General features: G+C 41.1%; 1 protein-coding gene across 1 annotated transcript in view; it reads right to left on the reverse strand.

Annotated features, from left to right (window-relative positions):
* Nucleotides 1-289: 289 nt before the first annotated feature.
* Nucleotides 290-14,030, reverse strand: part of LOC132528066 (dehydrogenase/reductase SDR family member 2, mitochondrial-like) — a 165,265-nt gene continuing 151,524 nt past the window's right edge. The window contains 4 exon segments of the mRNA XM_060164087.1: nucleotides 290-440; nucleotides 736-791; nucleotides 1,144-1,278; nucleotides 1,602-1,656. Coding sequence (XP_060020070.1) covers nucleotides 290-440; nucleotides 736-791; nucleotides 1,144-1,278; nucleotides 1,602-1,656 — 397 coding nt within the window.

The following is a 14,030-nucleotide window of genomic DNA, read 5'->3' on the forward strand; positions in this document are numbered from 1 at the left end:
GTCCTCTGGTCTAGGCTGCTCACCTGATGGCGTGGCCCAGACTTCATCTCTGAGAATGCTGATCTCTTGGTAACTATGCTGTTGTTAGGCCATGGTTCCTAATAACCAAGGTGGGAAAGGGGTGAAGAAAAATGAAAATACTCAATGACAGTTTTATAGTGTAAACTTTCTTTTCTTTCCTTTACTATTTTACCCTCTGGTGATTCTGAACTCGAAGTGTGTATATTGAGCACAGGCTCGTCATTAATAGAGGTTTTCCAACACGGTGGCCCAGAACCACATGGGGCCTTCACATCAAGAGGCAAGCCTGAGCTCTGTGCTCATATCCCTCAGAGGTGGGGGAGAAGTTGGGCACCATGATGTTCTTGCCAGTGATGTAGCTGGCATCTGAAGAGCACAGGAAGGACACCAGTTCTGCACAGTCCTCAGGCCACTCCACTCTGCACAGAAAGAGGAGGTGGGGCTGAGAGTGGTGACACCTCCCCATGAGCTCTGGGTTCCTGTGGGATGCTGTGAAGTCAAGACCCTCATGGGGATGAGTGGAGGGCTGCAAATGGAGATATTTGGGCTCTGCAGGGACTTATACTCATCCCAGGGCTAGGCGGGTGATCAGATCTCAGAAAGAGGAATGGGTAACAGCCTGCAGAGTGATGGCATGTGATCTTTTATCCATCACAAAGCTTCTAAGGTCACGTTAATCCAGATCCGGATGGATACTGCCTCATCACAACATACCTCTGTATTCCATGGAATCTTTCCAAACAGTTCCACAGAGTTGGGTCCTCAAAGAGCTAAAGCAAAGAACAATAATAGGTCATTGTGACTCAGACAGATGCAGTTACATTGGGAGCCACACCATGCACGTGCCCTTGTGGAAGCATGACCCTGCTCAGAGGTGAGGCAGGTGGGGGAACATTCCCTGCCCCTCCCTTAAAGAATCAAAACCCTAAAATTGAAACCCATTCTCCTGTATTGTGGGCAGAAGCTGCCAAGTCTCAAAGCTGTGGACCGGAATCTAGGTGTGTTGGGCTTGAGGATAGAACTCCACGTTTGTAAGCGTGGGTCTCTTTGGCTAAGGTCTTGTCTGGGGAAGACAGCAATGGGACAGTGTGGGAGGGTCCAGGAGCTGCCTTTGGTCCTCACCATTTGACTGCAGTCTGTGTTGATGATTCCTGGCACCAGGAAGTTCACCCAGATGTTCTTTGATGCCAGCTCCACTGCCAGGGTCTGGGTGAGTCCCAGCAGGGCCATTTTACTGACGCTGTAGGCTCCTATTTTCTGTGGGCAGAAAGGGAAATAGATAAATAACCTAGAACTGAGAATAAGGGAATGTCACTTGGATCTCCTGGGTTCCGCCTGGGAGCTCATCCCAATAGCACCTCCATATCATCACAATGCCTGAAAAAGAGGGTAAGAGGCTCCCACTAAGGGCATTTATGTAAAAGACAAGATCTGTGACACCCAGTGATGTCATGTCTGCATGTGGGGAGTCCTGAGGAGCAATTGTCAAGCCTTGGATATCTCTATGCACCCAATCTTCCAGATGAAATGAGAGCAAGTTTCCTCTTGGCTCACCTAGAGCCACAGACACTCATATTTACGGCAAGTGGAATATAGGCTGCCGCTGAGGAGATCAGGACCACTGAACTTTGCCTGGGAAGAGAAAGATAGGGTGGCATGTGAGCTGAAGACACTTGTGTGTGACTGAGAATGGAGACTATGTGGATGAGGGGGAGGACTGTGAGCGTGAGAGAGGTTGCTGGTGCAGGTATATCTCTCCTTTTCCTTTTAGGTCTTCAGTGATGTTTCTCAAGTTGTATTGCCAGTAAAGACATCTGTGTTTGGATTTTGTTTTTGGAGGAAAAAATTTGACTATAGACCACATTTATCTAATGGTAATATCATGTAATATAATAGGTATATACTTTTAAAGAATTTGTCCATTTCAATGCAATTCCAGTTTAGGTTTGGAATAAAGATCTCTGTCACTATCATTCTCTTAGTGCCTTTTTATTGTCTTCAGGATCCATATGGTGTCTTTTGTTTTTTTATTTCTGATACTGGTTATTTGTGCCTTACCTCTTTTTTCTTGATTAAACACACCATAAACTTGTCAAAATCATTTGTTTTTTTAAAAAATAAACTTTTGGGGACTTCCCTGGTGGTGCAGTAGTTAAGAATCTGCCTGCCAATGCAGGGGACACGGGTTTGATCCCTGGTCCGGGAAGATCGCACATGCTGTGGAGCAACTAAGCCATGTGCCACAACTACTGGGCCTGTGCTCTAGAGCCCGTGAGCCACAACTACTGAGCCCGCATGCCACAACTACTGAAGCCTGCGCACCTAGAGCCCGTGTTCCTCCATAAGAGAAGCCATTACAATGAGAAGCCCATGCACTGCAACAAATAGTAGCCTCTGCTCACCACAACTAGAGAAAGCCCGTGCGCAGCAACGAGGACCCAACACAGCCAAAAAAAATTTTAAAAATAAACTTTTAGTTTTCTTAATCCCTATGTTATATTTTGTTTTCTTTTCCATTAATTTGTGCTCTTTATTATTTCCTTTCTTCTTTTTTTTCTTTATTTTTTCCTTCTTTTTTTTTGTGTGTGTTTCCTTTTCCCCCCCGTACATTCCAGTTTTGGTTTTTGTTTAACATTGACAATATAATACTCTGCTAACCACTATCATTTACAACTCAGAGATATATATTTACTTCATTGTCTGTAAAGAGGGATCTGAAATCTGTATTTTAAGCACAGCAGTTGAGCTGAGTACATTTTATATAATGTACTGAGGTTTATCTGTCCTAGTTCAAACAACTTTTTTCTTTTTTTAAGTTTTTAAAAAATTAATTAATTAATTTTACTTACTTATTTTTGGCTGTGTTGTGTCTTTGTTGCTGAGCATGGGCTTTCTCTAGTTGAGGCGAGCAAGGGCTACTCTTCGTTGTGGTGTGTGGGCTTCTCATTGTGGTGGCTTCTCTTGTTGCTCAGCATGGGCTCTAGGTGCATGGACTTCAGTAGTTGTGGCACGTGGGCTCAGTAGTTGTGGCTCACAGGCTCTAGAGCGCAGGCTCCGTAGTTGTGGTGCATGGGCTTAGTTGCTCCACGGCATGTGGGATCTTCCCAGAACAGGGATCGAACCCGTGTCCCCTGCATTGGAAGGTGGATTCTTAACCACTGTGCCACCAGGGAAACCCAAACAACTTCTTGATTCCTAGTTTTTTCTAGAATTATACCTTTGCTAGAACTACAAACTCAATAGTCAACAGAAATGAAAAACTTAATAAAACATATCATTGTTGTCTAAAGTAATCACATTTCCCCCTTGTCATACGGTACTTTTTAGGTTGGCCAAACTATTCAGTGTAAACTGATAGCTTACTTTGAATGAACACAGTTTGAAATACTTTCCCTTTATAAAACATTTTTTTTTGCCATCATGACAAAAAAAAATAGCCTCACATGTTATGAACATAAGGAATATCTTAAATAATTTCACTGTAGTGCTAAAATTTGACAATCTTAAATCCCTTAAGAGAAGACCAGTGTTTCTGGCCTGTCCTAGCTTATATAAAATGGTCACGAATTTGACCACTTGGGGTTTAGTTAGCTATTATTATTCCAATGTCTTAAGATGGATGCCTAGCACACTAATTTTCTTTTGTAAATAAGCATTTAAGGCTATCAACTTCCTAAGAACAGCTTTAGTAGTTTATGTATACAAGAGCAATTTCGTTGGGTTCAGCAGGAGACGGCTCACAAAGCCCGATTGGATTGGTCCAGGAAAGAATCTGGGGTAGGGGAAAGCAGTCAGGAATTGAACACTGACAACTTTTGAGAAGTTTTTCCTAAAAGGGAAGGAGAAAGGGGGTCACTTCTGCAACAGCAGTGTGCAGAGCTTTGCATAAGCTCTCTCCAGGGAAATAACCATGAATGGTGAAAATTATTCTTAAAAAAACAAACTGGAAATTGTCCTAAAGGCATATAGAGAACGATGAGACCTTCATTCAAGAAAAATCTACTGTCTTGGTAAGAACTCCATGAACCCAATGAAACTGCTCTGATCAAGGTTGTCCGTGCCTTTCACATGGCTACGTTCAACAGCCCAATCCCATTTTCATCTTACTTGGCAGCAGTATTTGACACAGTTGATCTCACCTTGAAGGGCTTTCTTTGCTTTTGGGACACTACACTGTCCCGCTTCCTAGTTCCTGGTAGTTTTCTTCCTACCTCATTTATTTCTCCTTCTCGGTCTCCTTTTCTGCTGCCTCAGAACCACTCCTTTGACCTCTCGTACTTTTTATCTACGCTCACGTCCTTGATGATCTCATCCGGTCTCATGGTTTTCAATAATCATCCATTTGTTGATGGTTTTCAAATTTGTATCTCTAGGCCAGGCCTCTTTTCCGGACTGCATACCCATAATATACTGCTTACTTGACATCTCCACATGGTTGCCCAATAGGCTTCTCAGACTATTTATCTACAAAACAGCTCCTGATCTTTCCCTCCAGGTCTGTTCCTTCCAGTCTTCCCCATCATTGCAGTTGCTCAGAAACCATGGCGTGTCGTTGAGATTTTTCTCACTCTGTGTCTAAACTGTCAACAAATCCTTTTGACTCTACCTTCAAAATTTATTCAAAATCTGATTTCTCCCAGTCTTCACTAATGCTCCTTGTCTCTTGCTTAGATTATGTTGAGAGCTGCCTAAGTGGTCTTCCTGTTTCTACCTTGCCCCCCTTAGGCTGACTCTGAACAAAGCAGTCAGAGGAATCCAGCTACCTCTTTGACCTCATCTCCTGTTGCTGCCTCCCTTGCTCCAGTCATACTGGCTTTTTCACTGTTTCTTGAATATACAAAGCACATATCGGCCTCAGGGTTTTTGCGTTTGCTGTATCTTCTGCCTGGAGCACCCTTTCCTAAATTTATCCCCATGGTTCATGGCTCACTCCCTCATCAGGACCTCTGTCAAATATATCTTTCCCTCTGGCCTGAAATTCTGCAATAAGAGAATCATCTTCATGGACTTTATAGGAATTTCTTTTCAAAATCAAATATACTTGGGGGACTTCCCTGGTGGTCCAGTGGTTAAGACTCGGTACTCCCAATGCAGGGGGCCCGGGTTCGATTCCTGGTCAGGGAACTAGATCCTGAATGCTACAAATAAAGATCCCGCACTTGGCAACTAAAATCTCCGGTACGCGGCAGCGAAGATCCCACACGCAGCAATGAAGATCCTGAGTGCTGCAACTAAGACCCGGTACAGCCAAATAAATAAATAAATATTTTTTAAAGAAGCTATTAAAAATCAAATATATTTGGGAGGGATAATACTGAATCAATATTAGACATAACACCCTAACATTAAGAATTTACTGTATTGCTTTTTCTTGCAGATAGCTAGCTGAGAGCAGAGTAAGAATAGAAATTCGGTAAATTTTGAATGATGCTCTTACCCAGTGAGGATGAAGAGTGAAAAGCATGAATGGAGGACCCTGGGCAGACAGTGAAAAAAGTACATGGGGAATAAGGGAGGTCAGTGGGTTAGAGGAAGTCTCAGAAAAGGAAGATGGAGAGAAGAAGGATGTGGAAGACCCACTGTCCCTTCTAAGACTTTCTACACCACCACTTTAGCATAGGGAGTATAAACAGCATATTAGAAGTATAGATGCTCCAAAATCCTTTGAGGAAAACCAGATAAAACTAAGAAATGGATTAAAATGTATCAAAAGTACCTGAAATTGGCTCCACAAAATGTGGAGGGCAAGTTTAAGTTCTACTTATTTTGCTACTGTGTAAGCCTCCCAGTTCTAGATTCTGCCATATATATGTCTCTTGTTTGGCTGGTTCTAATTTGTATTCTTTCATTATAATAAAACTATAATCATAAAAATAGTTTATACATATTTTCATTATAATTCAGTTCTAGATATTTTCTAATTTCAATTATAATTACCAAACATATGAAGTTTTTAAAAGTAACTTTGTTATTTATTTCTAGTTTAATTGCATTGCAGTCAGAAACTAGTACTTTTTATTCAATAACTTGAAGTTTGTTGAGGCTTCTTTTATGGCCAACATTATCAAATCTTGCAAATATTCTCTCTGTGCTTAAAAAGAATGTATATTCTACAGTTGTTGGTACATTTTCTATGTGCATTCATTAGGTCAAGTCTGTTAATCATGTTATTTTAATCCTGTTTATTCTACTGATATTTTTGAGGGTACGGGCCCACTTGCTCTAATTAACTACTGAGAGAGAGGTGACACTATCTAGCCCACTCTAATTGTGGATTTTTCTTCTTTTCTTTGTACTTCTGTAAAATTTTGCTGTATATGTTTGGAAGCTGTCAGTGTATATAGAGCAATTAAAATTTTTGTATCTACTTAGTGAATTGATCCTTTCAACATTATGAAACAACCATTTCTATCTTTAGCAATGACCTAATATCTCTTCCATCTCATATTACTATAGTGATACCAGCTTTCCTTTGATTGAAATTTACCTTTCATTTTTGTCACTCTTTTCTTTCAACCTTCAGTAATGGTTTTTTTTTTTTTTTTTTTTTTTGCGGTACGCGGGCCTCTCGCTGCTGTGGCCTCTCCCGCCGCAGAGCACAGGCTCCGGACGCGCAGGCCCAGCGGCCATGGCCCACGGGCCCAGCCACCCTGCGGCATGTGAGATCCCCCCAGACCAGGGCACGAACCCGCGTCCCCTGATCGGCAGGCGGACTCTCAACCACTGCGCCACCAGGGAAGCCCAGTAATGTTTTAAAAATATATTTCTCTTGAACAGAGCATATAGTTTGATTAAGAATTCTAGCTCGGCTATCTTCGTATTTTAACTGTAATTACTGATACATTGGAATTAATATCTAACATCAAATTTTGTGTTTTATTTTTTATTCCCCGGTTCTTTGTTTTCTTTCCTTTTCCTTCTTGTTTTCTTTTGGATTATTTTTCCTTTTTCCATTTCCCTCCTCTACTAGTTTGAAAATATATTGCGTACCCTCTTGCCATTCTTGTAGTTGTTATCCTAAAAAGTCAAACAGGCCTGTTTACCTTATTAGAGTTTAAAGGTAATACCCTTACTCTCTCTCTCAAAGAACATGAAAATCTTACAACACCTTAACTCCATTTCCATTCTCCTGATTTGAGTATTATTTTCTTTGTATATTTTTATAAAACATCATTATTGCTTTTTATAGTAAATGGTTATATTTGTTCATACGTTACTATATTCTGTGCTTTTCAATCTTATTTTCATCTTAGATTTTCCATATGGGCTCTCATTTTCCTTTCTGCCTGCAGTACATCATAGACTTTCTTTTCATAAAGGTCTTCTGAAAGTGAACTCTGTTTTTGTATGCCTGAAAATGTTATTACTTTGCCCTAGTTTTTGAAATATATTTGTAGGTATAGAATTCTAGGTTGATAGCTATTTTTTTCAGCATATAGAAGATCTCATTTCATTCTTTATGATTTCTTTTGTTACCAATGAAAAGGCAGTCTAACTACAGTACCTCTGTTCCTTTTGAAGGTAATCTCTCTTTTCTTTTTGGGTGTCTTTCAAGATCTTTTCTTTTTCATTTGTGTTCTGAAATGGCTCATGATAATTCTCAGACTCATTGTGATTTAAGTGTAGAATTTTAAAAAATATATATTTTGCTTGACACTTACTTCTTGGATATGTGAATTGGTAATTTTCATTAGATCTAGAATTTCTCAGATATCATCTCTTCAATTATTGTCTCTTCTACTTTTATTTTCTGTCTGTTATCATTGTGAGTATTACTTAGATGTTAGTGTAACTTTTTGCTTTCTCCTCCATGTCCTTAACATATTTATCATATTTTCCATCTTTTTGTATTTTTGTTTTACATTCTAGAGTAATTTCCTTAGTTCCATCTTTCAGTTCACTGATTCTCTCTTTGGATGTGTCATATTTGTTCTTAAGTCCATCCATTGCATTTAAATTTGAATAATTATATTGAAAATTTCTAACATTCTTTTTCTCTACATTTCAAGTTTGCCTGGTCATTCTTTATAGTTCTTTTGTTCTCTTAACACATTTCCTAGCTTATCTTTTATTTCTTGAAAAAAAAGTATATTTAATTATTTTATAATCTGTGTCAGATCATTCCAGTATTTAAAGAACTTGAGGGTCTGTTTCTGTTGTCTGTTGTTTATTGCTAATTTTTGCTTCTTGCTCTCTGTTTTTTTTTTTTTTTTGCGATACTCAGGCTTCTCACTGTTGTGGCCTCTCCCGTTGTGGAGCACAGGCTCCGGACGCGCAGCCTCAGCGGCCATGGCTCACGGGCCCGGCCGCTCCGCGGCATGTGGGATCCTCCTGGACCGGGGCATGAACCCGTGTCCCCTGCATCGGCAGGCGGACTCTCAACCACTGTGCCACGAGGGAAGCCCTTGCACTCTGTTTTAATTATTATTTTGAATGTGAGCTGATCTTACCTTAACATTTTATTTTTAAGAACTATGTAAGGTCTGTGATTAAGGTAAGTTCATTTAAAGAAGTTTTTCTTTTGCCTCTGTTAAGCACCTGGGGCCAATATTCGCCTGGGATAACTTTAAATTAATTTTTTTTTTTTGGCTGTGCTGGGTCTTCATTGCTGCGCGCAGGCTTTCTCTAGTTTTGATGAGTGGGGGCTACTCTTCATTGTGGTGCACAGGCTTCTCATTGTGGTGACTTCTCTTGTTGCAGAGTATGGGCTCTAGGCACACGGGCTTCAGTAGTTGTAGTACATGGGCTCAGTAGTTGTGGCTCGTGGGCTCTAGAGCACAGGCCCAGTAGTTGTGGTGCACAGGCTTAGTTGCTTCGTGGCATGTGGAATCTTCCTGGACCAGGGATCAAACCTGTGTCCCCTGCATTGGCAGGTGGATTCTTAACCACTGAGTCACGAGGGAAGTCCCTAAATTAAATTTTTGACTTCTTTTTTTTTTTTTTATTGCTTGTTTGTTTGTGTGTATGAGGGGTGTGTGTGTGTTGAGTCATCTCGGCAGCAGGAATTTAGATTAAAAATCTGCATGAGGGCATAACTTGGGGTCCAAATCCTTAGTCATGTTTTTGTTTTCCCCTCCATTGGTTTCTAACTTTGCAAAAGCTAATTTTCCTTGTAGTCTTCCAGGGGTCTATTTCTAGTTCATCTTTTAATTGAGGGGTAGTTATTTGGGGTCCCAGCTTCATGACTGGAGTGTCCCCTACTGGACTTTCTTCCTTGGGCAGGCCTTTTTTTTGTCTCCTATATCCTGCGAGGCCATGGAAACAGAAGCTAAAGGGTTTGGCATTTGTCAAACAGGATTTGGAAAATACCCACAAGGCAAAAGCTGACTGCAGGGCTCAGCTTACTTCTCAAGGCTCCTAGTTTCACTTAGTTTTTTGGTTTAAGACTGTTTAACTTTCTTGCTTGTGTTTAAGATGATATATTAAAACTTTTTTATCTTTGATTTTTAAATTATTTACCTCTGCTACATTGTGTCCTTGTGGTTTCTTCCTCTTTCTGGCTGTTTATACTGGCTCCCATAACCAAGGTCCTTTTTCTCTTCATACTTAAAATTTAGAAGGATGGATGAAATATGCTCAAGATTATTAAAATACATGATCACATGACTTCTTGCTAAAAAAAGTCAGAGCCTCCTCCCTGCCTACTGCATAATATCTAGACACCCAGTATTAATACTTGTTTCCTTGTTTCATGCTGTCTGACCACTTCTTTTTATTTCCCAGTGGTTTTTCGGGTTGCTCTTTGAACCTTCTCTAAGCTTCCCATTATTTTTTCAATTGTTTCCATTTATTCTTATCTACTTGTCAAAATCCTAACTACCCTTCACAACCCAATTTAAATAGAGCTTCCTTCATGAACTCCTGCCTTGCCCACAAGGCTGGAGAAAGTAAGCTTTTACTTGCTCAGATCCTGTAACTAGTAAGAATAGTAGTGGCCCCTGTGCTTATGCCCCTTCTAGCATTTATCTCACTAACTCTAAGTGACTGTGTTGCATTTATCACTTTTAACAGGGTGCCCACCACCTAGTAATTGCTTACTAGATATTTGTTAAAGGAATGAAAACCATGAATGAATTGAGATTTGGCTGCAGTGAAATAGTGATGTTGTAGGGGCCCACTAGACCCATGAGTTAAATTCCTTTGCCACACTCTTCCCCTCTGCTGTCCAGTTGTGTCAGTTCAGCTCTGATCTGGAAACATTTACTTTCAAGTAGCCATTCTTGGTTTTTAAGTGCTCAGGCTTTGAATGGCATCAGGACTTGTGTACACAGTGAACTTGTGTTTTCCTGATGTTTAGGATTCTGACCCTCTGCTCAAATCTCCACAAATCTATAGCTATGAACTGATTTACATAAAACCAATTCCCTTATTTAAGCACTTAAACTTTAGTAAATCTTAGGCAAATGTCAAAGCAGATAATGCTTTCGAAGCAAATATACACAAATTCGTAATCTTTTTTCTCAGAAACTTAGCTCCTGTGGTTCCTATTCATTCACTATGGTTCCTTACCTCTCCTTCAGCCAAGGATTCAAAATAGAAGGGTTTCCTTGTCCTCCTGCTTAACTTTTTCTCAGTGTCACTCCAGGCAGTTTATTCTTAAATCTCTGGGGCTTCATCTTGTTCAAGGACAGAATCACTTTCTCACCTTTCCCCAAACCATTTCTCAGTCTTTTTGACAAGGAAGAATCTGCTTGGGGGAAGCAAAAGGCTAAGTATTTCTTTTCTTCTCTCTCTCTCTCTCTCTCTCTCTCTGCTTCTCTGCTCCCATCACATCTTTATTTTGGAAAAAAAGATACAGAATCTAGGAGTATACTAGTTTCTTCGTTCTTTCAACAGACATTTAATGGGAACCTACTATGTACTGGGCACACAGAATATAAGGATGACTCTATCATAGTTTTAGTTTTGGTACTCAAAGCTCTCATGTTCTGAACTGGGCCTGAAGACACAAAATGGTAATTATCCATTGTGTTAGGAGATAAATATGATTAACACAGCTTTATGGGGACAAAAGGGAAGGAGGGGTACCTCACCTAACCTTGGGGTTGGAGTGGTTAGATAAAATATCCTGGGGAAGACAATACCTGAATGGACTCAGGAAAAGGAGCTTCTATTATTTTTTTTTTTTAACTTCTTTATTGGAGTAAAATTGCTTTACAATGGTGTGTTAGTTTCTGCTGTATAACAAAGTGAATCAGTTATATGTATACATATGTCCCCATATCTCCTCCCTCTTTGCATCTCCCTCCCACCCTCCCTATCCCACCCCTCTAGGTGGTCACTAAGCACCAAGCTGATCTCCCTGTGCTGTGCGGCTGCTTCCCACTAGCTATCTATTTTACATTTGGTAGCGTATATATGTCAGTTCTACCCTCTCACTTCATCCCAGCTTACCCTTCCCCCTCCCCATGTCCTCAAGTCCATTCTCTATGTCTGTGTCTTTATTCCTGTCCCACCCCTAGGTTCATGAGAACCTTTTTTTTAAAAATAAATTTATTTTATTTATTTATTTTTGGCTGCGTTGGGTCTTTGTTGCTGCATGCGGGCTTTTCTCTAGTTGTGGTGAGCGGGGGCTACTCTTCGTCCTGGTGCACGGGCCTCTCATTGCCGTGGCTTCTCTTGCTACGGAGCATGGGCTCTAGGCACGTGGGCTCAGTAGTTGTGGCTCTTGGGCTCTAGAGTGCAGGCTCAGTAGTTGTGGCGCACTGGCTTAGTTGCTCCACAGCATGTGGGATCTTCCTGGACAAGGGCTTGAACCCGTGTCCCCTGCATTGGCAGGCAGATTTTCAACCACTGTGCCACCAGGGAAGCCCAGAACCACTTTTTTAAGATTCATGCTTTTTTACAAAAAAGGTTCACTGTAAATTTTTTTTTAAATATTTGGGAAAATTCATGAGAAAATTCAGGGAAAAGTTGTGAAAGGCTTCAAAGTGGATCCCAACTTTGAAATGGGTTGGGTGTCTTCAGTGGAAGACCAGGCTTTGCCTAGCATACTCTTCCAGGTGATCGGATCCTGTGGGGGTCACTACACCTTTCATTACTTTTGAGCTATTTACAACTCTATGAGTTATAGATAACTGATAGCAATGCAAATGATTCCCATCCATAGATGCAAATAAATGGTATCTGGAGCAGAGTCAATTGGTTTCCCTCCCCCACTGTGGAAGAAATCAGCTTTGCATCTATTAAGCAAATTTATTTTAGTCTTCCTTATGGTCTCTCTCTATGTGTGGTTCTTTGAATTAACTTTTGAATCATTTATAATATCTTAGTGGTTCCCTTCATGAATTATTGAGTTAAATAAAAATGTTGGTACTTGCTCACATTATATTTGCATGACAGTCATGACTTTACCTTTTAAAAAATTATCCTTCAACAGAAGAAAGTAAAAATTTGATGTCAAGTTAAATATTGCTTTTTTTAAAAACAATTCCCCTAGTTACCTCTCTACATATCCATTCTCTTTTTTTTTTTTGCGGTACGCGGGCCTCTCACTCTTGTGGCCTCTCCCGTTGTGGAGCACAGGCTCCGGACGCGCAGGCCCAGCGACCATGGATGGCTCAGCAGGCGGACTCTCAACCACTGCCCACCAGGGAAGCCCTCCGTTCTCATATAATATCCATGTATTCAATTTTGCAGAAAGGGTCATAGTTCTCATGGCTTTTCTTTGTTCCTTTCTCCATCCCTCCCTCTTCCTTCCTTTCTTTCTTTCCATCCTTCCTTCCTTCCTTCGTCCTTCCTTTCTTCTCTCTCCCTTCCTTCTGTCCCTTTCTCTCTCTCTTTCTTTCTTTTCTTCTTTCTCTTCCTTCCTTTCTCCCTCTTTCTCTCTCCTTCTTTCCTTCCTTCTTTCTTTCTTCCTTTCTTTCCTTAGCTGGTTCTTCTTTCTTTTTATTTTATTTTACTTTTATTTATTTATTTTTGGCTGCGTTGGGTCTTCATTGCTGCGTGCAGGCTTCCTCTAGTTGCGGCGGGTGAGGGCTACTCTTTGTTGCAGTGCGTGGGCTTCTCATCGCGGTGGCTTCTCTTGTTGAGGAGCACGGGTTCTAGGCGTGCGGGCTTCAGTAGTTGCAGCATGCATGCTCAGTAGTTGTGGCTCGTGGGCTCTAGAGCGCAGGCTCAGTAGTTGTGGTACACAGACTTAGTTGCTCTGTGGCATGTGGGATCTTCCCGGACCAGGGCTCGAACCCTGGTGTCCCCTGCATTGGCAGGCAGATTCTTAACCTCTGTGCCACCAGGGAAGCCTTCCTTAGCTGTTTCTTAAACGAACAATGAAATACAGAGTTTGGGAATACAGGAGGGCACACCAAGCAAGGAAGGTAGCATGAATCGAGGCAAGGAGAGAAAAGCACAGTGGGAGAAACTACAACAAGTTTGGTATTCCTGGAACATCCAGTGTGAAGTGGGGATAGGCTGGAGATGAGGCTAGAGAATTAGTCAAGGGCCAAATGGTGGCAATTATTGAACGCTGAGACAGAGAACCTGGGCTTTATCTAGACGGCAGAGGGAGACACTGAAATTTAATAAGAGCGGTGAAAGGGTCAGATATTGACATGGTTAGATTTTTGCCTTATAGAAACAACTTCTGTGTGAGTTTGTGTGTGTGTGTGTGTGGGGGGGTGCGTGCACCCACGCGCGCACGCACGCACACATGCATACGCTCATGCACAATTAAACTTTCCATCTTTTTTTGCAGAGGTGAGAGGTAGGAGGAAAACCAGGCATTTGGCATCCCCAAAGTCAAGTGAAGATAGCATCTATGGAGAAGAGTTATCAGCTGTACCAGATGCTGCTGGTAGCTGAAGTAAAAAGAGGACTGAGTACTGACCCCTGGATTTTGCAAGGTGGAATTTACTGGTGACCTTGACAAGAAAGGTTTCAAAACATGATTGGAGTGGGTTTAATAGAGAAGGGGAAGATAAAAATAAGAGACTGTAGTCTTTCAAGTAGTTTTGTTGTTTAAGAAAAAAAAAAGGCAGAGAAGTAGGGCAGTTGCCAGATGGAGAAGATGA

The sequence above is a fragment of the Lagenorhynchus albirostris genome, chromosome 1, assembly GCF_949774975.1.
Source record: "Lagenorhynchus albirostris chromosome 1, mLagAlb1.1, whole genome shotgun sequence".
NCBI lineage: Eukaryota > Metazoa > Chordata > Mammalia > Artiodactyla > Delphinidae > Lagenorhynchus > Lagenorhynchus albirostris.